The sequence below is a fragment of the Amia ocellicauda genome, chromosome 23 (assembly GCF_036373705.1).
Source record: "Amia ocellicauda isolate fAmiCal2 chromosome 23, fAmiCal2.hap1, whole genome shotgun sequence".
In the NCBI taxonomy this organism is placed as follows: Eukaryota; Metazoa; Chordata; class Actinopteri; order Amiiformes; family Amiidae; genus Amia; species Amia ocellicauda.
In genome coordinates, this window is record NC_089872.1 from 11,933,650 (window position 1) to 11,959,207 (window position 25,558).

Consider the following 25,558-nt stretch of genomic DNA (forward strand, 5'->3'; position numbering starts at 1 on the left):
GGCCTGTATGGTAGGGTGGCAAGAAGGAAGTCATTGCTAAAAAAAGGTGTTGTGGTCAGATGAGACCAAATTGGAAGTTTTTGGTCTAAATGCGAAGCGTTACGTTTGGTACAGAGTCAACGCATTTCCCAGTCAACACCATCCCCACAGTCAAGCACCCTGCATGGTGTTACTATACATATACATACACACACACATATATACACATATAGCCTGGAACATATATGTTCTATTTTTCACTCCTAAGAAGTCTTTTTCCGTCAACCAAATCCAAAACCACCTGCTATTAATGACTTCTGACGACTGACAAAACACCTGAAAAGACAGCTTCTGATGGATTTTTGCTGCTGCAGAACTGAAAATTACTATCATTTGTACAAAGAAAATGGCTTTAGATGCAGCAATTTCTAAAGGGGATATTGGATAAATTGAAATTGTTATAAAGAAAGCTACTGTGGCATGCTTCCTTGATACGTAGTCCTTTTTTTTTCTTTTTTATCTTATTGGAACTGGTGAGAATAGATTCCATTGCTACCAGACACAATGCTCTCTTGGGGCTAAAAGTTTCAGTGCCACTTTTCCTTGTGAAAGGTTAATCCTCTTCCCACTTAAACCTTGCAGTGCTATCAACTCCATCTGCCAATTAAATTGCAAAGCCTGGGGCTTTGTCAGTGCCTTCTGCCCGTACAAATGTTTTGTAATAGAATTCACATTGGTTCTGTAGAGTGTGATACTTAAACAGGCACTTCAGCCTTGAGGTATATGCATGTGCTACATTAGGGAGCTAGTAAATTAAAACAGATATTTTGAAATAAAAAAAATATATATTCCTCCCCCATACGATTAATCTCAAACTCCAATTAACACTGCAAAGGATCTTGACATGGGAAGTATGTTGTTCTTGTGACGCAAGGGATTTATTTCTCGAGGTTGTGAAATTGTTAATCCTTGCCAATATGTTCCTGGGAGTGTTTTGCCAAAGGAGATTAAATGTCTTTCGTAAAAGTAGACCAACTTTCCATATTACATTCCAAGACTGTTACAGTCAGATGCATAGAGAAGCCAACAACATTTCTTCATGAACTCTCTTACAAAGGATTTTGTACTTTAGTGTGTTTTCATAAGATAACTCTTCTTTAAACAGATGTATTGGGGGGGTTGTGGAGCAAACAAGCATGCCTTGTGGTCTTTGAAGAGCAAACATGAAAAAGCTCCTGGATCAACAAGCTAATGGCAAGTTAGATTAGAGGTCCTGCTCTTTCATAAACATCCACATGATCTTGATGGCAGACACAAACAATATGCTCATAAGCTTGTAAATACATTACATTTTTTGTTTAAAAAAGAAAATATTTGGTCCCAATTTCTGAAATGTAGAGACCCCCTACGGTATGTAACAGTCACCAAATTTTATGAAGCACACCTACTGATATAATTAATTTAAAATGACTAAGCTAAACACCTCTTAAAGGGCAGATATTACTGCCCACTGACAAGTGCAATGAACAATCATTATCTAAAATGTGACACATAAAATCAATATAATATTAAGATGTTCCTTTTGGTGGCTTGAAAAACAAAGTAAAACTGAAACATCACTTCTAAGATCAGGCCCGATACCTGCAGCCCTTGAAAGTCAGAATACCTTGGTTGAGCTGCGACGGCTCCATGATTTGCACTCCATTCACCGAACACTGAGCCTCGTTGAGTGGAATGAGGGTGACAGTACCACTAAGGTTTTCAAAAACACAATGTTCACTCTCCAAATCAAGACCATGAAGAACTGGGAGAGACAGGAGACAAAAATAAATAAGACTTTAATCAGTCAAAGAAAGCTTGGATTTTTAAGTCGCAGTTCAACTTTCCAAAACGTTTTCAGTTGTTGCACAATAGAATACAGCGTAATAATACCGTAAGCTTTGAGAGCTCAGTGATACTAGTCTGTGATGAAAGAGCAGATGTATAAAGTGGTGCTTCTTTAATTGTCTCTCTACATTGTTTTTCTCTAGCTTTCACTCACCGATGTCCTGCTCAGTTGGGGCATCATCCCGGCCAACGTATGTTCTTCCTTCCTAAAAACAAAATGTTTAATTTTCAAAAGTCCTCCATTTCATGATATTCACATGCTCTTATGCAGTAAATACAATCAGTGATTCTAACTGGAACTAAAGGTCTGTCTGGTTCTTCAAAAACCCACTTACTTTCAGATGGTACAGTATAATGCCAGTGCTAAGCAGGTCATCGTCAATGCCAATTAAATGAGGCAACTCTGAATCTAAAACCACGCCGATCCCCTCCTTCCGTAGTGCAAGGGTTTCCTCCTAGGGGGACAAAGAGCAAAATAACACACTCAGCATTTGTGTGACTGCATTTCAATGTTCATTTTAAAATCTATTTTAAAGGTCCCTAGTTTGATACTAAGAGGTGCACCAACACAAAAACAAGATACAATCACTAGTGTGCATCTATTATTCATTGTGAAACTGCTGTTGTTTCATGAGACAGCCTTAATCTTGGCCTTGAAGTCACTGTGAAAAATCGTGTTGCTCAGATTAATTTTTTCCAGAATGAGGTTGATATAGTACATAATTGGCTGCGAGGAAGATACCTCCTGTAAATCACCCAAATATCATTTTGGATGGTCCTCTTACATTACGTTTTAAAAATGTATCAGCTGCTAACTTATGGAAATACAATTACACCTTTATTATCGAAACATCATATATATTTATTGCTACCATTAGCACAAGCAGATACTCTGGAGTTCCTAAACTCTACAAGAACACTGTTAAAATATAGAAAATAAATGAAGCTTAAATGCACTTTATTAACTTGAACTGCTCAACCACATACACTAATATAATATACTGTAAAATTTCAATTAAATGCCACCGTCGTTTATTCCAAATAACTGTAAGAAGCCCCAGCATCAATTGGAGACTGGCAATTGTAGAAGATCAGCGTTTGTATTGAACATTCATAAATAGAAAGACATCATGCACTCATGCAGGGTAAGAAAAGCCTGGAAACATTGCTTCATTGTAGAAGTAGGCTAACAGGCCAGGCTTATTTATGTATTTATGTATTTATTTATTTATTTTAATAATTTGCTTTCCAAAGATGCAAACAAATCAATGTATGCTGAACTATACACTGGATTGAAAACAAGATACCAGTAATTCTGTTTGCAGTCTAAGATTCGATATACTCTCGCTAAATAAACAAAAAGCACTTCAACAAAACATGTGGAAATACGCATTAAACCCAACCATCAACATTATACTTCATTAATGCATTATTTATGTTGCAACTGACAGTTAGTTCAAACACAACAATTAACAGCAATACAAATATACAGCTATATATATACAGTGCTGGAGACCACTGCAAAATTATCAGTTTCTCTGGTTTTACTATGTATAGGTATGTGTTGGGGTAAAATTAACTTTTTTTTTATTATTCTATAAACTACTGACATTTCTCCTAAATTCCAAATAAAAATATTGTCATTTACAGCATTTATTTGCAGAAAATGACAACTGGTCAAAATAACAAAAAAGATAGTGTTGTCCGACCTTGAATAATGCAATGAAAATAAGTTCATTTTTAAACAACACAATACTGATGTATTAACTTAGGAAGAATTCAGAAAGCAATATTTGGTGGAATAACCCTGATTTTCAATCACAGGTTTCATGTGTCTTGGCATGCTCTCCACCAGTCTTTCACATTGATGTTGGGTGACTTTATGCCACTTCTGGCACAAAATTCAAGCAGCTCGGCTTTGTTTGATGGCTTGTGACCATACATCTTCCTGTTGATCACATTCCAGAGGTTTTCAATGGGGTTCAGGGCTGGAAATTGGGCTGGCCATGACAGGGTCTTGATCTGGTGGTCCTCCATCCACACCTTGATTGACCTGGCTGTGTGGCATGGAGCATTGTCCTGCTGGAAAAAACAATCCTGAGAGTTGGGGAACATTGTCAGAGCAGGAGCAAGTAAGTTTTCTTCCAGGACAACCTTGTACGTGGCTTGATTAATGCATCCTTCACAAATACAAATCTGCCTGATTCCAGCCTTGCTGAAGCACCCCCAGATCATCACCGATCATTTCACAGTGGGTGCGAGACACTGTGGCCTGTAGGCCTCTCCAGGTCTCCGTCTAAACATTAGATGACCAGGTGTTTGGTAAAGCTGAAAATTGGACTCATCAGAGAAGATGACCTTACTCCAATCCTCTACGGTCCAATCCTTACAGTCTTTTGCAAACCTCAGTCTAGGTCTTCTTTGCTTCTCATTGATGAAGGTTTTTTTTCTAGCTTTGCACAACTTCAGCCCTGTCCCTAGGAGCCCGTTTCAAACCGTCCTCGCTGTGCACTTCACCCTAGCTGCCGTTTGCCGTTCTTTTTGTAGGTCACTTTATGTCAACCTACGGTTTTTGAGTGACATTCGCATGAGTTGGCAGTCATCCCGCTCAGTGACAAGTCGTTTTCGCCCTCTGACATAGCTTTGTTGTCCCCAATGTCTGCTGCTTGACCTTGTTCTTATGAACCACCATCTTTGAAATGTTAAGGATGGAAGCAACCTGGCGCTCACTGTATCCCTCTGCCAGTAAAGCCAGAATTGAACCCTTCTTTTCCTCACTCAAAACTTTCCTTTTCAACTCTTTTGGCATGGTCAATAGTTATTTTTTGATTCCAATTACTTTTGAGGTAAATAGCACTGTTTTTGCCATCCAGCTGGTCCTATTGCAAGAGGACAGTGGTGACTGGTTTTTATACTTTTCCTCATTAAATAAGATTTGGTTCAGGTGATCACCTAATCAGTACCTCATGCAGTAGAATGAGGTGTGCCTGTGTTGGAATGGAATTCAACAGACACTGGAATGGAATGGTTGCCATACATGTAAAGATGCTGATTTAAGAAAAATTTGCAGTTGTCTCTTAATTTTTTCCAGAGCTATGTATATATATATATATATATATATATATATATATATATATATATATATATATATATGAGAGAGAGAGTTAAAGTGAGAAATAAATTAATACAAATTGTGTTTTTTTAAATTAATATATTTACTGAAAACAAGAAAGATGCATAACCCGGTGTTTATTAGAGACCGGCTTTTGTTTACATGATTATGCTAATCAACCCGGCGACTATTTGAGACCTGGTGAGTATTGGAATCTGGTTATTGAAATCTGACTGGTTATTGTAAAGCTTTAAAAAAATAAAAACTATCACCTTGTTTTCTCGGGCAGTAAAAAAGTCAACATCATGTTTTGGATAGGGTCTATTACTATAGTTTATATTGCGATTCAGTGAGCAACTTTATGAGTAACAATTCTAAAATGCAGAAGCCCATTCACAAAGCAAATCACTGCAGATATAACCTGCTGAAGCGAGCCACAGACACACCATGAACAACTCGCCAAAACCATAGACGTATATGCAATGCAATATACACATTTCAGCTAATACAATGCACCACTACTTAGGGAAGTTTTTCTCTCTCTTATTCCACATAAGACATACGCAAGACTACACTATCTAAGCATTACTGTATACTTGCAAATGTCAGCCAAATTATAAGAGCAGAGAGGTGAACAGAATGGCAGCAAATTCATGTTGAGGCCACTTTATAACTAATAAAGTGTCTAAACTCATAAGAAAGTATACAAATGTAGCCAATAGTGAACCATCAGCAAGACTGGTAGAGATTTCCGTAGCTGTCACCATTGTTACATCCTTAACAAATACATAAGAAGGGAAGTTGACCTAATTTTATCTTGCTCTTTTTGTGTGTGTGCGGTTATACTGGGACCCCAGGTAGTATCCTTAATGCAGGCAACAGCCAAGAGACATGACATAGTTTACTTTTTAATTGTGAGACAAGTCATAAAGCACCATGGAGTTTACGAGAGGCTTAGGTTGATCTAAATGTGCCAACGATTCTTTATTTTGCACAATATCAGAGGGGAAATACTTATAATGAAGTGTCCTGCCACAATCAATTTTGAAAGGACAACCTGGAGTCAACAGGAAGCATTATTATTAATACTTATTATTAATAATCACCATCATATTAAGTTTGTGACTGCTCAGAAGCTTTGAAACATTTTAATATGTTAGAATGTTGCTAAATATTTTTTAATTTTTAATTTTGCATATTCCATATGCCAGAAATCATGATATCTTTAAGTTATGGTCTGGCAGGGTTTTCTTTTCAATCACTGTTATAAATCATTTAATAGCTGTTGCAAAATGATGAAGTGTCTTGTGAGATGCAATCAGCCTTCGGATTAGTCAACCACTTGCACACATTCCCTGAAGATAAGCTTTATAAACATGGATAATGTGGAACATGAGATTCCGCTTTAAACAGCTCTCTCTACAAAGCTTTGCATCTGGAAGAAGAAAAAAGTTATCTAGAAGATATCCCCTTGCTGAGAAAGTTGAGAAAAGCAACACCAACATACACTCACCTAAAGGATTATTAGGAACACCATACTAATACTGTGTTTGACCCCCTTTCGCCTTCAGAACTGCCTTAATTCTACGTGGCATTGATTCAACAAGGTGCTGAAAGCATTCTTTAGAAATGTTGGCCCATATTGATAGGATAGCATCTTGCAGTTGATGGAGATTTGTGGGATGCACATCCAGGGCACGAAGCTCCCGTTCCACCACATCCCAAAGATGCTCTATTGGGTTGAGATCTGGTGACTGTGGGGGCCAGTTTAGTACAGTGAACTCATTGTCATGTTCAAGAAACCAATTTGAAATGATTCCACCTTTGTGACATGGTGCATTATCCTGCTGGAAGTAGCCATCAGAGGATGGGTACATGGTGGTCATAAAGGGATGGACATGGTCAGAAACAATGCTCAGGTAGGCCGTGGCATTTAAACGATGCCCAATTGGCACTAAGGGGCCTAAAGTGTGCCAAGAAAACATCCCCCACACCATTACACCACCACCACCAGCCTGCACAGTGGTAACAAGGCATGATGGATCCATGTTCTCATTCTGTTTACGCCAAATTCTGACTCTACCATCTGAATGTCTCAACAGAAATCGAGACTCATCAGACCAGGCAACATTTTTCCAGTCTTCAACTGTCCAATTTTGGTGAGCTTGTGCAAATTGTAGCCTCTTCTTCCTATTTGTAGTGGAGATGAGTGGTACCCGGTGGGGTCTTCTGCTGTTGTAGCCCATCCGCCTCAAGGTTGTACGTGTTGTGGCTTCACAAATGCTTTGCTGCATACCTCGGTTGTAACGAGTGGTTATTTCAGTCAAAGTTGCTCTTCTATCAGCTTGAATCAGTCGGCCCATTCTCCTCTGACCTCTAGCATCAACAAGGCATTTTCGCCCACAGGACTGCTGCATACTGGATGTTTTTCCCTTTTCACACCATTCTTTGTAAACCCTATAAATGGCTGTGCGTGAAAATCCCAGTAACTGAGCAGATTGTGAAATACTCAGACCGGCCCGTCTGGCACCAACAACCATGCCACGCTCAAAATTGCTTAAATCACCTTTCTTTCCCATTCAGACATTCAGTTTGGAGTTCAGGAGATTGTCTTGACCAGGACCACACCCCTAAATGCATTGAAGCAACTGCCATGTGATTGGTTGGTTAGATAATTGCATTAATGAGAAATTGAACAGGTGTTCCTAATAATCCTTTAGGTGAGTGTAAGCCTACACTGCTGTGTCATAGGTAATATGTCAACCATGTTAAATGTACACTTCATATGGTTTACTACTGAGAAAACATTTGGGTAAAAAGATTATGTTCATTCATTTTTAATACAGTTTGCTTGTATTCCCTTTTCTGGAATGGAGAAACACAATCATTACAATAAATGATTTTACTTTTTTACTTTGCTCCCCCCCTCTAACACTTGCAAATTCTAATAAAACATGACAGTGTTTCAGAAAACCATTACCACACTAGGCATTTCTTCTTCCAGAAATGGGATTTATGTACACAAATAACATGTCAAAAACATGAATAATATAAAGGATACCTAGTCTGTAATCCATACACATGAATTAATGATTAATGTTGCCCTACAGCAATGACATTCAGATTATAGTCAATTATACCCAGATATTACAAGTGGCACATCATAAAACTAAAAGTCACTCTTAAATCACTGTCCAAGAGAAAAAGTCATTCTGCATGGAAAAAAATAACTGCTAAATATGTATTTGATGGCATTTTCAGCTCTCAACTGAGTTTTATTAACAAATCAAAATCGGACAACAACCATGCAGTGCATAGTTCTTTCGAAATGTTGTAAATGTTTTGTAAGACAGCAATATTAATGTATCTTTGATTTTCTAAGAGAGATTCAAAGACACATTTGCAAGCAATGTGTTCAGGTGCTTTGGAGAAATGTGATCACAGGAGTTAAACAGATTTTGTTGATACGGTGTTGTCATGCATCGGTTTTGTTACCTTGCTGTTATTTATTTATTTAGGGGGGTTGTATTGTAACCTAATGTAGTGACACTACTAGGAAACATGTTAAACATGTCATAGCAAAATCTAGCAGCTGTACAGTTGTTAAGCACAGCAAAGAGAATGGTAGAGATTTGCTTCAGTATGCAAAATAATCTGTAACCTGGAAAGGTAAAGCAAAATACAGAGAGTATATTTTGACCACATAGAAAAAATAAAGATACTCATCTACAGTTCATTCTTTTAACACCCTAAGAGAAAATCAATCTTTACCCATTTCTGAACAGAAAATGACCCAATTCACAAAAGTGGGAAGAAAATGGTCAGAGAAATATGACAAGAAACTTAAGCCTTTAATTGTTTATGTATTTACTGGTACATCTTATAGCCTGTGTATGTGTAAAAACTTTCTGGAAATATGCAATAACCTCCATTTCAACCTTTTCTTGTGCATAATTTCAAGCCTGTAGCAATATATGTAAAAGAAAAGGGGAAGAAAAAAAAGGGATATCCATGTTCTCTGAAACATTACGCCCTGCTACACTGAGCTTAAACACAGCACTCATGATTTATTGAGGATTAAAGCAGGAGCTGGGGCTCGACTGTTTGCTTCACACAATGACACACTGAGAGATCAAGACTTACTACTACCTTCATGGTGTGCCAACAAAATCTTCCAAGACCAAATGTAATTGGTTTTCATAAAAGTACAGAAGGTTGTAGAATCATGAGTGGGATGCTACAAACATGTTCTCAACAAAGGATGTTCTGAGCTGCTAAGACAGGGGGGGGGAAACATTGTATAGACCGCAAAGAAAACCATTTAATCAAATATATAGTCAAGAAACAGACTAATAAAGCAAACAATGTTTATTGATAAACTTAGCAGGGCTGTGTGCCGATATAGGTTTTGAGTCACTAGAGCCATGCTTATAAATGAAGTGATTAATACATAAATGAGGGTGAAATAAGTGCTATTGTGCAATTTAACAGTAATCGTTCACAAGTCAGCAGTCCTCCCTTGGCTTATTTAAACAGATTACAGGAATAGCATAGGCTATAGGCTCATAAACAACCAAACTCTACTTTAAATAATGTGTTTGTTTCCTAAGTGGGAATTCCAATATTGTTGACTCAATAATGACAGCAATTTGCAGTACAAGTGACTTCAAAGTCATTAAACACTGTTAGCATACTGAAATAAGATTGCAAAGTGAGTTGGACTACATGAATACCAATTTGGGGATGAAAAAACTAATAAGTGTGGCAAGTGTGGCAAAGGGAATGATTATAGCACACTCATGTCAAATCTGCATAAACTGACAGGTTTAAAATGCTGATCAATTTTTTAAAACGTACACCTTAAATGCGGAGAAATGCACTTTTCCCCATTCCATCCCAGTGGCAATGAAATTACTTCAAAAATGAGTGTAACAGCTCTGTCATAACCATTTTTCTGTGTTAAGCTTCAGAGGCACACATTACATTTATATGGATTATTGTACGTATTTCATTTAAAGTTGGAACCATAAAGTGAAAATATATCACGGCAAAAAGTCAATACCGTGCATAAATGAGTTTTTTATCTCTTTACCAGCTGGGCTATAGCGTGAACGATGCTTCCATTTCCACCCATCGACAGTTAGTAGAAAAGCTCCTTCCTTAACACACTAACAGGGAAGACATCTACTTCAGCCCCACATTTAATTAAAGGAATTCTTCAAAGACTTCATTAGAGGTGAAGTGTAGTCTCACAGATTAATGTGATGTGTCATTTTTATGAAACATCAAGTATAAATGAGGCTTTAACACAACAAGGGTATATAGCACACACTTCATTCTCGGGCTGTTGCATCTTCGGTGTTTGATAAGTTAAAGTACTTTTTTTTTTTTCTCCCCTTTTACAAGTGATGAATGCTGAAAGTAGCTGGTGAAAATAATTAACTTTGCTCTTAACTTGGAACAAGGCTTCTTTGGCGTTTATAGTCCCATTAAAGTATCATCTGCAGTAATGTAATTTTAAAATTAATCTCAAAAGATTTAACTAAAAGTTCATGTCTAAGCATGGTAATGTGCATCAAACCATATTATGGAGAAGAATAAGTTTTTATGTGCAGAAGCATTTATAATGAAAAATAATGAAATTCATGTTATTGATACAAAAATGTAATCATACAACTAAATGGTGTCCAAAGAATCTGAGATGGTGTCGACAAGCACATTTAATCCACCATATCTAGCTTCAGAAATGTAAAGACATCCCTAAAAGGTTTGATTGGAGAACGAGTTTTAAAACATAACATTCACTTTGGTGTAATCAGTGTTTCCCGCATAGCATAGTAAAGGTGATCTGATACTAAATTGTGCGTACTGTTAAGTGGGGGGGGGGGGGATTGCATATTGTGGATGGGGTTTAGCCGTGGCGAATAAGAGCAGATGACAGAACATGTGCGCTTGTACTTTAAAGTTGTTCATTTCATGCATGTTTGGTCAGGCGGCACTGATTTTTGTAAAACACTGTGGGAAACCCTGAGTAAGAGTAACAAAACTTGCTAATTTGCTTTTCCAATCACAATGCATGTCCTATACATATCATTATGATGTTTCAACAATCAACATAAATACCTCAATTAAATACACAAATAAATCAATACACAAATCAATCAAACAATAAAGGTATTAACAGTTATTTGTTACGTATTACCCCCATTATGACATGGAACCCTTCCAACAGTGCTAGAATGCTCAACATGCCCATTTAGAACTTTCCAAGTGCAGAAGAGTTCTGTTTACTCAAATCTCCATGGAAACGGAAGAATCTTCATGCACCATCAGAAACGCATTTGCCATTGACTTCACATACAGCTCTGAAGAACAACTCATTATTACCCAGAGAAATAAGAGTTTAAAAATGGACAAGAAATATTGTTTGGACCGTGATAGACAGCAACTTCAAGAAAGTCAGCAAAGGTCAGAGCCGACCTTCTTCTTTAAACCAGGTAAGGAGCTATTATCACTATAAAATCTGTCTTCTTAGATTTAGACTTGTGATTCAGGCTATAGGCTTTATTAATTACTTAAATATGAACATGAATTATGCTTTATGTTTTAAATGTAACAAATGTTATTGTAAATAGAAAAACACATGAAGCAATGATAGACAGTGTAACACACAATCATACTAATTACATAATTTGAGAAAAGTATATGCTAGGATTGTAAATATAGTAAATGCTGTGGGGAAATTTACTGTTTACTGTGAAGTGGTGTATCCCTGCTTACAACACTGTTTCCTGTCTCTTTTACAGAGACTACAGACCTCCCCAGAGTGGAGATAGGACCCAGTTTCCCGCGTTTTCACCGCTCTGACCCTGCGGTCGATCTGCGGACCCCCTCTCCTCCCTTCACCTTTCATGACCACAAGCAGATGTTCATGAAATATGCCTACGCCCCCTCTGTGCCTTGCTTCACCCCACCTCGTTGCAGACTTGCCCAGGCTGGCAGCTGGACCACACCTTTCTCATTTCCATACCCAAAAATCATGCAGCCTCCCTGCCTCCAGGACTGCTCAGACAGCCATGATCAATGGGAGCCTATACTGACGTGCAGCTCCCTACTTTACCAGCTGCTACTGTCCCTAGAAGACCTGGCCCCCTGTGAGGAGAGCCAACCTGTTCTGCCCCAGAAGGCTGAGCCTACTCTTCAAGAAAACGGTTCTAGTGACCAAACCTTGAGTGCACCAGTTGAGGCCGACCCCACCTGTCAAGACCGCAATACCACACCGGCACTGATTGAAGATTCAGTTTCTGGCCACCAAACACCAGCTGGCCTAAATCAATACTGGGCCAGTGCTAACCACTCACAGGAATCAGTGGAAGAGCCTGCCTCTTGTCAACCAACCTCAAGTGAACAAATCAAGGACCATGTGCTTGGTGACAAACAACCATTTGCAGCAATTGAAGACCTGGCTTCAGCTCACAAAACTACAACTGCAACTAATTATCAATGTGTTGCTGGTAATCAAATGCCAAATGAGGGAATGGAAGAGCTCACTTGGCATCCCCAAATTCAGGGGGCACCAACAGTGGGCCTCACATCGAAGGAGGACAGAGGAAAGGGCAATGGTTCCTGCTTCCTTGCACCCTGGAGGGCAATGTGGAGGCGCTGGAAGAAGAGCAGGAAATCAGCTCAACTGCCTACAGACAAAATCAGCCAGTGACTTCGCTGTCCAAGACTGAAGGGCAATCAAGTCCATTCAAAGCTTCATTTTAAAAAATATATTGTGTTTTGTGTGTGTATTGTTTCTTGCAATAATACAAATGTAATAATTATAAAAACATCTTGCACTGTCTTCATTATTAGACTAACAAAAACACAACTACTGTGAATTCATCCCACCTGTCAGATTCCACATCTAATGTTACAAGACTGATCAAGAAGAGCCTATTGATGGGCATTTTATTGATTTAAAACAGAGTGCCCCTCCTACTTATTGTCCCAAACTACGAGCAGCAGTTGCTTTAAAGCACCTCAATGCCATTGAGAAGATTGTGCTGTCACAGCAGTTTCCTAAAAACCATGGCATTGTTCTGGGTACCGACATCATGTACTAATGTAGGGTATGTAGCTACTGAATTGAATACGTACGATATCTGCTATTTATGATTTTTATTGTACATCATGAATTGCTGGTGGTGATTTGTCGCTGGTGATGAAAAGTGACTGGATACCCATCCCCTTTTTTTGTGTTTTTGTACTATACTTATTAACAGTATTACTTATTAACAGTATATTACTTCTCCATTCATACATTGTTTTTCTTCCCTTTTTTGTTAGCGTGAAGCACTCTTTGGTAACTTGTTGCAAAAAGGGCACTACATTTAATAAAAAGTGATTGATTAATTTGTTCATTAAAAACATGTATAAGAAAGTACATTTTGAAGTAGTTGTCTTTCCCCGGTATTCTAGGAAATGAGATCGGTCAACAATGTGAGGAATATCTGCCCTTAACTTCCAATCTCAAAATATATCTGGAGACTCTTTGCTCCATCTCTTGAACCACATTTCTCTTCTGCAATAACGGTCCACTGCAAAACAGTGTTCAGGAAAAATAATCTGTCTAAGTGCATGCCTTTCATTACTTTTATTGCAGTTTTGACAGAAGAAATACGATTTAAAGTGGGAAAAAAAACTTCACATTTTCTTAACCTCTACTCACACAAGAGTTGTAATTCACTTCACTGTGTTCTCCCTCAAGGCTGATCCAATTGATTGCTACTCATTTGATCAGTTATAAGTAATCAAATCAAGGCTAGCAAATACTTTTCTAAACCAATAGTTATTTTTGTATTCAATTATGATCAACACAGAACTACATGAACTGGATTTTTTGAAATGCATTTAATTAAAAACATGAAATGAACAGTGCATGCATGCAAAACTTTGACATTCTGTAACTACTAAATGTGCAAAAAGTTGCCAATAGGTCCCCAAAAGTTCGGTTTCTCAGTTGTAACAGATCAAACACAGAGACTAAGTGTTACATTTCTGAATCCACTGAATCCATATCAAGAACAGTTTTGTTTTTCTTTGCAAAACATTAGTGAATGGAAAATAAAGGAGAAGGGATTTGCATCTGTAGTACTTTACCTGTAGGCTTTAAGACAAAATATAATATGTACGATAATGTATGATAATACATGCTAGGCTATAATATGTGTGATAAAGTCCTATGCAATGGCAGACATTATGTGCAATTCAATACGCAAAACACAGAAGGGGAAACTACTTTGAATTTCCTCCATCAAGTGAGGATGTCAAGTGGGTTTCATACAGCATTCATTATAAACACAGAATAAATACCTCAGTGAGTGAAATCTTTGTTTAAGATAACACGGCAAATTAGTGGAAGCCTAATAGCCCCAGTAGTAAGACCAATTACAGTACCAATGGTGTACACAGTATGCAACCGTTTATTTTTTAATGACAAAATCTCGAATGAATACCTGGCAGTAAAGGAAAATCATTAGGTCATGTCGGCACTTGTAGCATAGAGTGGAAAGTTATCAGGATAACGTCCGTCACCCATGTACCCATCTATAATGACTCTGTCCCATGGGTGAGGTCACATAAGATGCACATATGCTATAAAGGGTAAATTGCAGATCTACTAGTAGTACTGTGTTTCAAACATAATATGCAGCACCACAATATTTTCCTATCATTCAAGAACTGACATTCAAATTTGAAAGGCCATTATTGCCTTTAGAAATGTACAAATGTATATGATGCATTCAACAAAATACGGTATTTCCATGCTGAATTAATAAACAAAAAAGCCAGCAAACATAAGATGTCCTTAGTTTAAACTACAACACATACAAAGAGACCAAACGGGAAATACTGTAATAATTATACTACACATCCTACGACAGCGAGCCTATTACTCTACACAATTTCAAACTCAATAATCATCTTTCTGAAATGTCAAGTATGTAAAGTGCATCACTCCATTCCTTGGCACTCATCTGGGTTTTATTTCTGAAATAAAATAAAGCCATGAAACTGCAGACGAATTCTGTCACAGGGAATTTGATAAAAGCCTGTCAGGCATTAATGCAAGGCTTTCTATGCTGCCATCTTTGTAAATCAACAGACATATGGAATATGTTAGATTCATCATACAGTTACAGTATCGTTTTACTTTTTTCTGTCAAAGATTACCATATTTCTTTGCCTTTTTGTGGAGTGAAACAGAATGAGTTCACAGCCTCATGCTGCGTTAAACCACTGTTTGTAGTTGACAGATCACAAGCACAACACATATACATTGAATTAATCAAAGGATTGGTGTTTATAGAAATTAAAATATATTAAAAACATCAACAAATAATAATAATAATTAAAAATATGAGAAGTAAGCAGACCATAGCAAGTTTCTTTTCCCCCTCCTATGTATGCTCCTGGAGGCTAATCATACCAGGTTAATTAAAGATAAATTACAATAATGATGCTGTTATGCAGCTTGCTCGATTAAGAACTCACAATTACTTTAAAGGACTTCAGTGCTAAACCCAGAAAATTAATCTATGGAGAATGTTTTTAAAGAGGTAAAAAAAAAGCAATTGATAAAGGAATAAAAAATAAATAAAAAATCTCTCACAGGAGGCACAAAGACACAGATATTCTTAAAAACAAATACTTAACAAGTCGTTTCATAATTGGCCATTTTTCAGTTTACATTCAGACCACCTGGCCAATAATATGCACTTACAGTTGAGCAAATTACACACTCTTTCATAAAAATGTCATGATCTGACTTCTACAAATTACACTTCAAGTGGTAATCCGACCTGCAATTCATGATGCATTCTAGATTAACCTTTTAAAATGTTGGTTTCATCAATGTGGTTCAATCAAAGCAATGCAAGAGCATACATCCGCTTTGAAGGTGGCAAAGATCAGTGAAATATGACTGTAGAGTTCGTCATAATTTTTGTATTGCATTTTGTATTGTATCTGCATTCACAATTCAAAATTGAAATGTATAGATATAGATACAGGTTAGAGCACTGACAGACCTCTTAAATATGGTGCAATTGCCAAGAGAGGAGTGGAGATGGGTCAAAAACCATTGCAAAGCACAAGAGAGATGAAAATGAAAGATCCTTAAACTTTTATTAAAGACAGAGGGTACTTCTCCTGTAATTCACATGATCTCTCTTTTAAATAGTTTTGCCACCAAGTTAAGCAGGATTGTGGGAATGGCAGCTCTTAATAAAGGAGTGCAGTACAGCCAACATTAACCTAAGCAGTAAAATACCCTCCCAACAATACATTTTGTAATCCCATACTGCATCATTACATCACATAAGTGGTTATTTTCCATGCAAATTAGTTGCTACAGTTGGTAGCCATAAATGATTCTGCTTACACGTTGAAAGAGCCTTGTATAGCAACAGCAATGCACTGACCAGGACTGATCCTCAAGTGGCCCCACATGAGCTTCTACAATTTTGTAGAAATGTTTGGGGAATAGGTTTTCCTCTGTGAATAAGATCTAATTTAATTAAAAGACTACTGAAACATGGAATATGGTTTTGCAATAATATCTAGCCATTTTCCTGTCCAGACAAAAGGCACGTCATTAATTACTGGATTTCATAAATGGGCAGAGCAACCATATTTTATGCTTGGGCCTAAAATACAGAGCAACACTGACAAACTGCCCCCTGGGACCAAAAAACTATTAATACGCAGTGACACGTTTCTACCAGTGACTGATCTGCTGCAGAGCTTCACTGTGTTAACACTACATATTGACAGTTGTACTATGAAAACAAGTTGATCATGATCAACTAAAATCAGTCCTCAGGTCTGAAGACACTTTGAGTCGCACCTTTCCCCCCCTCTTTTCTTCCAGCTGCTTAAGGCCATGTCATCAATCAGTCTAAACCATTAGATTAAAAAAATAAATAAAAAAAAATCAGTTTTCATTGAACAGTTCAATGCTGAAAAAAGGTACTGTTGGTGCAGCTAACTCAGGCAATGATAAATCTCTGGAATGTCAATTAGAGTAGCAGAAGTAGCAGAAAAGGTTCCTGAAGTCTTGGAGTAATCACTAACACAGCACAAAGATATCAAAGACAAGTTCTCAGTCCTCGGTCCCCATAACTAGGCTCCTGCATTTTGCATGACTGAAAAACCAAGCCAAGTCATGTAAAACACAAGATTCTTCCCATAACACATGCAATTGTTTTAAATATTATATATTATAAAAACAATCATGTTTAATATCTTGCATCAATAAGCGTAACCTAAACCTGAACCTTGGTGGTTCTCACGCTGCATGCTCACACTCGACTCTTGAGCGCCCTTGTCTTTCAAAACACTCACTGGAGCTGCAAATTGTTTATCACACCGTTTTTAAGACGGGTACTATCCCTGGTTTAGACAAGAGACATCCCTTGGGACACATTCTCATGCTGAAACCACTAACAGAGTATTAACAAAGGCAGTGGTGGAGACAGCAGCCTGATTCACAGTCCCTGAGCCCCAGGTAGTTTTTCCTACTTTCTTGAACTTTGTTTAAAGTCCTAAGCTACAGTTAGGAGAGGGCAACTACTGCATTTATGTGACCGAAAACAGTATGATTATTGTCATTATTTCAAATGTGTGTATGTGTTCTGTCCACCAGATGAATCCCCCTACAAAACAGATGTACAGCAACAATAACCTTATGAAACTGGGAGTCTTTAGTGGAGAAACACTGTGCCATGTTTTTTTTTTTTTTTTTATGTCATCTTCACAGTAAACTCACTGAAAACATTTTGCTGCCCTTTCACATTAGTTGCCAGTGAAGAACTCGGGTCACGTGCAACATAAACTTGTCCCATATCCTATAGGGGTTTCGACTGTAATCACAACTTTGCATTTAAAATAAAGCTGTAGTTAAAAATGTCATAAAACCAAATCCATACATTCATATGTACAATTGTTGTCACTGCATCTATGTTGCATGCAAACACAAACATCCTGTTCTTTTTTCCATTACGTACTCACCTATTAGCAAGCTCTAAAAGTCAGACTTGTGTGCCATCAACATATCTTGGAAGAGTAATGTTTAATGACTTCACACATTATTGTTAATCTAGATTTGCATGACATATTTCAATAACCTCCTGCAGTACTGAAATAGATTTATCTTAACACATTCTGAGGGAAATTTTGATTAATAGTGGAATCAGGCAGATACAAAAGTGTCCTTAGTTCACAAAGTCATCCAAATGCAATATACATTTTTTTTTTCTTCTTTTTTATTGCCTTCATTAAAAGTCAGCGTTGAAAGAAGGAGTTTTGGAAATAATAAGCAGAAACACTCGGGTTTTAAAGAGCCACATAAACATGAAACTGTTTATTCCCTGGAGATTTGCACCAGCTTTTGTGAAAATGAAAACAAATGGCGCGATTCCCTAGAAGATAAACTACTTCAGTTAGGAAGCATGTCTACCATCAATCTTGGGTATCCTGAAGAACGTGCACTTTAAAATTTACAAATATTGTAAAACTAATAAAGGGCCTGCGTCCTCTTTTTCCCTCAAGACTTTCAGCATGGTTCACCAGCCACACTGTATAAAGAAAACAATTCGAAACCAGACATTGAGCACTTTCATAAAGTGGTCGCTTGAAGACTCAGCTCATATTTATCACGTTCACTTTCTGTAGACCCTGTAACCAATCTCGCAATTCACAGCTGAATAACTTTGCATTTGAAATACACTGGATATGGAATTAAAATTCTGTTTACTTTCCTCTGAAGAATTGCTTCGTCTTACAAAAGTAGCAATTTACTTTCGCTTTCAGCAAATACACTCATCAATGGAATTAACCCTCTTTCCACAATCTGCAACAACTAACCTTTAAAAAGTCACACATAGGATAACATTTCCCATCAATATATTGTATTAAAACTGTCATTTATTGTAATTAGCAACAAGACAAAATGTATTTTTTACATAAAAATACAGGAGTCTTGGGAAGACATTACTGGCATTTCAAATACTGTTTTGTTTCCCATAGTTCCCCAGTGCTGTCCTTATATATGATCACTTCCCCTTTCAAAAAGAAAACGCTGCTTTAAGTCTGCATTCTTATCCATGACCAGAATTATTTCCAATGGAAATTGTACCCGCTCTACATAAGGTCACACTCACGAAGGCTTAGTTGGCTACATTTTTCTTGGGCAGTAGAAAAGTAATTGAAGAAAAGGAGTGGGGTGCACTTTAATGAGCAGAAAAGAGCAACAAAGGTGGTGTTTGCAGAACAGCAACAACAACAACAAAATGGCACAGGGCAAACGAACCACTGTAGATTGGTAGGTGAATCAGAAATCACAGTAGGCTATATTAAAATAACACATGACAGGAATTAAGACACAAAAATGCTGATTTTATTATATTGATGGTAAAGCTAGACAGTACTAGACAGTAACTTTATACCATCGATAAACTTTAGTCGCTACTGTAAAGGAAATATTTATTTAAATCTTTTTACTTATTACCTTAATGATTGGGTGTCATATGGTAGTTTATTTACCGGAACAACTGTACATGTTTGTTTCTTTTTTTTATTCTCTTTCAGAACAAACAGCGATAATGCCGTTTTATTTTTCCAGCAACTAAAGGAGGCAAGTTTACACGAGGCTTCCACAACAAATCTAAGTGGCTGGCCTTTCCATTACAAATTATCTTAAATGATTTCCTACAGAGGAGAAAATAGCTTTGCAGATAAGGCTGCATGAAATGGATGCAAAATCCATATCCATCCGTGTTTTACAGATATAGAAATCTGTATTCCCATGGAAAAGGCCAAGTGAGGTCCTCAGTCTTTTTAACAAATGGATACACTTTCCTTTAAGGATTATTAAAGCTAAATACGGCCACATTTCCTTCATGAATAATAGTATTAGTAAATACTGATTCCGATATTAATACACAAATCACAAAACTGCCACATTACTCTAGTTTGCATGATTAGTTGCACTGTGAAAAAATGTATTCCATTAAAGAGAGATCTTTTGTAATTTGCTTGCACATGCTCATAAATTATAAAACTGGATATAACTTGCATATGATAAACGTAAGAGCGATGGGCTTTGTGCGGGTCACAATCAGTTTTCAGATATTAATTTCTTAATTAGAAATCTTTTCATAAAACACGTAATGTGAGATTTATTGCTTCAGGTCAAGATTAATTAATGTAGGAAATGTTTAGAGAGGAGCACACCATATGTGGCAAATTAAATAATTTAATTAACTGCCACAATAATGCTCTACTGAGTTACATAGATGATCAAAAGACCTTAAAGCTATGCAGTAGTTCAGTTTTCTCATTCAAATAAACACTGTACAGAAACGTTCAACAAAAGCGTTTGCTGCAAAACTGTCTCACAAACCAACGCAATGTAAATGGGAATCTCAGGAACTCAAGCACAAGAAACTGATAGAATCCATTAGTACATGTTAGCATCACTCTTTCACTTTTGAATGTGATAAAGTTTCTGTTATACTCAATCGGCAGATGTGTTGAGTTGACTGCAAATTGTCAAAATGAAAGATACATGAATAATTAAATTCCTGTTTTAATACAAAAGTTAAATGTTTCCCAAGGATGCACAGGTAAAAACATTATATATGCAATAATCTTGTAACATTTGATTTTTTTTTTTTTTCCCTCACACTGTAGATCTTTAAATAGTTCTAAAGCTGCTACAAAAATGTGTGATGTCTGAGTGATACAGTGAATCGAATCAGGGTGAAATAGCATTAAATATGAGAACGACCTAAGGCAAGAGGTGAAGCAACGCTCGAGTTAAAGTCTTGTCTGCGACCTTTTTCTTTACTGCACGTGTACCCGACTCCACATGAGAAAGCATGTCACGTGTCCATGTTTAATATCCCCAACATTTCCTCGTCTCATTTGGCGAATCAATTTCTCTGTCACAAGAAAACAGGTGGATATTTCCAAGCACAGCTCTGAGAGAGAGCCTGAATAACTTATAATTGGGTTGCTTTTCATATTTGCGGAGAAACAACACAATGACCACAAGTGGCGGGCCAATCCATCATGTAATTACTGTTACTGGAAAAATACACCACCCTCTCCCTGTGTACTGTCAACAGCCTTTGACAGGTAAAATAATAAATTTCAAAAGGTCTTTGAAAAAGCTGAGATCAGAGAGTGCCAATTCTTTTTCATAAACATAACTAAAAAAGGTAATGGTAGTCCAATATTAGCCACCACCCCCGAAAGACACACAATTACACCCTCTCCACACATACACAAGAAATACCATCTAAGCCCTCTCCTGTTTTTTTTTTTTTTTAAAGTATCTTTTGTGTGTCTTCAAGACTCCTGCGCATCAACACCTTTGAGTAAACAAGATAAAAAATAAACCACCAACTCGACAGGAAAGAAAACGAATCTGAAGTCACTCAGAGCGGCGTGATTACCATCCCTTCCTTGTTCTCAGAATCAAGTTAAATCATCCATTTACAATACAATTTGGCATACACTTGCTTCCTAGACATTCACATCCTCTTCTGTGAATTGAGTAGACAAGGCCTTCCATTAGTGTTTTCTTCTGCCGAACAAAAACAGGTGTTTACCGTTTGTAAGTCAAGGACAGCGGTTTTCATCAGTTTGGCAGTTCAAAGCTTCTCTCTATTTAGAAAGTGCACAATATATAGGCTAACATTTTAGCATCTGATTTTGAAATGTAGTCATAACTAGCTGACTAAGATCTGCTCTAATTAAAATAATAATTGCACAAATAATGTAGTGTAGCATGTAGAGCTGCCAACATTCATTTTAGCCCAATAAATTTATAATTATATAGCTTCTGATATGTCAAATCGACCTTCCCTCACGTGGAAAATACTCTCAACAGCAGTTAAGATGTGTCGGCTGTTTGCCTAGGTATTTGCAGAAGTCAGTGCATTTGCTCAGAGTATGTTAGGTCAGTGGCATGTCATTTCTAGGAACGGCGATGCTGCTAGGTCGTTGTTAAGAAAATGTCAGAAGCTCTGACTTTGTATTTTAAACGGTGCACTTTAAATATTGGAGGTTCATTCGCACATACCTTAAACTGAGTTTCAGGGTTTCCTGCAGCTATATATCAAAAAGAATGTGTGCCACTTCATTTGAGTTAAGATGTTAAGATGAACCATTTCAAAAGGGAAATGCATCAGAGGATACTTCACCTGCATTTCTTTGCCAACTTCTCTCATTAGAAAATATTCCACTCTTAGCAGAACAGTGCAAATATAAATTATGTCCCACTACTTAAGCAGTGTTTAGCAGTCTACATTGTCGCTTAACTCAACTTCTCATAGCACACCCATGATGGCTACACTGTTCTCAAGCTCGTTCCATAACATTTAAATGGGATAAGGTCAGAAAAAGAAAAACATGTTGATCTTCTAAATAATTTAGTATGAGTCTGGCTCTATGTTGAGGGTCATTATGCTGAAGAACAAACCCTTGACCCACAATAGGGTGTAGGAAAAAAAAACAGCCAGGTCCAAACCACAAGAAACAGTCCCACCCCACCACCACAATACTGAACAGAATTATTCACAACAGATCAAGAGCATTCTCCAGGCAGCCTCCATGCCATATATATATATATATATATATATATATATATATATATATATATATGACACACAATGGTAAAAATAATAATTGCTGGTTCGTTATACGAGTTAACCGTGAAATACAGAGCTCACACACAATCAACCACCAACATACAGGGAAATAAATATCTTTCTGATCCAGTGTACACCTCTCTCGTTATGTGCAGTGCGTCAGCAGTAGACTTCAGGATCATTAAACTGATTTAATGCTTGTTGGAAGCCATTCTAATCTAAATAACTGGAAAATTAAATATAAACGCTGGGTTGACTTTTTGGATTTAACTTTAAAGGCGTCTTCTGTGTCCTCTGGGTTGCTAAAGTGTTTTCATGATACTACACTGACATCTAGTGGTGCCACATACCAACCACAAACCCTCAAAGCAGAGGGCAAAAACTACAACAATTTTACTGATCCTGAAGAAACCAGCACTAAAACATTAACCCTGTAATCTTCTCCACTTTTTGACTATTCCTGCATTGCATTTTTCACTACTGCATTTATTTCACTCTCCAAATCCTAAAAAACATCAAACCAAGAACCTGGACTGAATAAAATAATAACTTAAAAACAAAGTTGCACATATGCAAATCAAAAAGTTACACAAGGGATCCCAAATTTGCATTAATCATGTTTTCCATTACAATACAAACACAATTTGGATCTCGAATAGGGTCCATATTGCCATCTCCACAACAAATCAATTCATCTCCAAACCATCAATCTACATCACAAAAAATCACTAAGAGCATAACCTCACTTAAAGAAGAGACTTGTGCCCTTTAGCAAGCTTTAGAACAGAGCATGTCAAACATACACGTTTCAGAAAAGTATGACACAATCAGTTTATGTAAAGCTTGTGATTAAATAATTGATTAACTGTCACAAACAAGCATTTTGAATTTGTGCTGCTTCCTCGGAGTAATTCAGACTGCTGTTACAGTGTAATTTAACTAATAAATAATGTATTTTTTGGTTTGTTTGTTTGGTCCATTTTTTAGATGCCTATCATGAAGCATTAGAGAGAAAGGCAGTGCTTTCCAATATAAATATATTTTGGCCAAGCCTTCTGTGTTTATTCACATTTCTCTTTTTGCCTGGTAATGAGGGAGGGATGGGGGAGACAGACAACCTTCATTCCACAACACATGATAGTCCTTCTGCAGGAAACCTGCTTCCCGCAATAGGGGGAAATTTTTTTTAAAAATAAACAGGACTCTTTTGGAAAACACAGAAATGCTTAAAAAGGCAACACTAAACAGTCACCATAGAAAACAGACAACATATGTATAGGACTTTGGGGTCTTACTATGTAATATTAAGGGCTATAACTCAATTAGTTAGTGCTCCAGCTTTACAGGAATGTATAAAATATCCTGCCAGGTAATATGCAGTCTGAATTAGGAAAGCTATAACCATGCATTTAATTAACCAGGTACCAGAATGAAATATATAAAAGACTGAGTATGTAAATAATTATACAGCAATTATCACAAGAATTGCTTCCCTTATCTAACCATAATACAAAAACTTGTATGACTATTATATGCATGTGTAAATCTAATGGTAATCTGATAATGCATTCAGCAACAGTTCATAAAAATGAATAACCTTTAATATATGTGCTAAATTCAACTGATCTCCAGATGCCTCATTTAAATCCTATATGCTGATCGTTAAAACAATTGGGTCTCTATCAGTCTATTACAAGCCAACGATAAATTGTTCTCTAGATATTTTTGTGGTTTGCTATGCAATTAAGGTGTCCCAGCAATGACTGAGCCATGAAACAGAACAGACTTCGTATTTCAGACCTAAACTCCAGCACACTGTGACTCTTTCTGCACTAATCACGGGCCGGGTCCCTGGACAGATTTTATGCAAAGTTGTCTCGCTGCACTTTGCCATCTGCTGCGCTCTTCTAATCTCCAGCAACAACTACTTTCCATTTCATCTTGTTAAGTCATCTGGATCTCCACGAGAAAAAAAACAAAAACTCAAGCACTGCTGGTATTTTAGAAAAACCAATTCCAGTGAAATGCATGAGCCATTTTAGATTTACCTAATATGAGTACAACAACTTTGACACTGAGAAATGCTTGAAAATGTATATATTGCAGATAGAAGTCATAAATGTGTATTTCAAGTGGTTTGTTTCCACTTCTACAAACTTCTAATGTTCAATTTGAGCACAGGTGGCCAAACGATTCCTTCATTTGCATTTTAACCAAATTCAACAGGGAAATTAGATGCTTTTCTCTATAATGAAGATTTGCTCATGTATCCTATCATGCATTATGTATTTGTGCAAAATTAAGCAAAAAATAAAGCTAAAAAACTAAGTCTGCATGGAAAAAAAGGCAGAAATTGTCAGGTACAAAGTCATTATTTTAACACGTGGCAGCCTGCAAATGTTGCCGCTGCTGCTGGTATGGGGAGTAGAAACACGAAATTGAGATGATATTGGGGAGCTCTAGAAATGAAGGAGATGTGCTGGGGGCTTGGTTTCCCAGCTTTGGTAAAGCACAGCATGCTCCGAGTTACTTTGGGTAAAGGACAAAATACCATATGCACCCATGCAGAAAAACATCCATTTGTAAATACAAGTACTAGTAAACTTCTTTAATTAATTATATACATGTATGAACAAACATATCTCCTAAGAGTAAATGATACCCAGTTGACTGTGATTCTCCTATTTTGGTTTCAAATCTTCACAAGGTCATGCGGTTGACACCAAGAAGATCCGATCAGTAGTTCCGTTGTTACCAATTCCCTTTTGTGCCAATATGTTTCCTCAGGCCGCTCAAGGAAGAAGTATTGATTTGTTTTTTCAACCACATCCAATAAGTTAAAAGTCTGCTAGAGCTGCTTGCATCCCGGCCTCAT

The 25,558-nt window shown here is 37.1% G+C and overlaps 2 protein-coding genes across 8 annotated transcripts in view; one reads left to right on the forward strand and one right to left on the reverse strand.

Annotated features, from left to right (window-relative positions):
- kif16ba (kinesin family member 16Ba) overlaps positions 1-25,558 on the reverse strand; it is a 101,869-nt gene that overhangs the window by 61,448 nt on the left and 14,863 nt on the right. For all 7 annotated transcript variants that reach the window (XM_066697203.1, XM_066697202.1, XM_066697201.1 and 4 more), the window contains exons 13-15: positions 2,202-2,321; positions 2,021-2,072; positions 1,646-1,783 (exon numbers count right to left, since the gene is read on the reverse strand). In XM_066697203.1, coding sequence (XP_066553300.1) covers positions 1,646-1,783; positions 2,021-2,072; positions 2,202-2,321 — 310 coding nt within the window. The remainder of the gene's footprint in view (positions 1-1,645; positions 1,784-2,020; positions 2,073-2,201; positions 2,322-25,558) is intronic.
- On the forward strand, positions 11,355-12,762 carry LOC136719128 (uncharacterized). Its single transcript, XM_066696971.1, has 2 exons — positions 11,355-11,475; positions 11,785-12,762. The coding sequence occupies exons 1-2, from the start codon at positions 11,388-11,390 to the stop codon at positions 12,693-12,695; spliced, it is 999 nt and encodes a 332-aa protein (XP_066553068.1). The 5' UTR covers positions 11,355-11,387; the 3' UTR covers positions 12,696-12,762.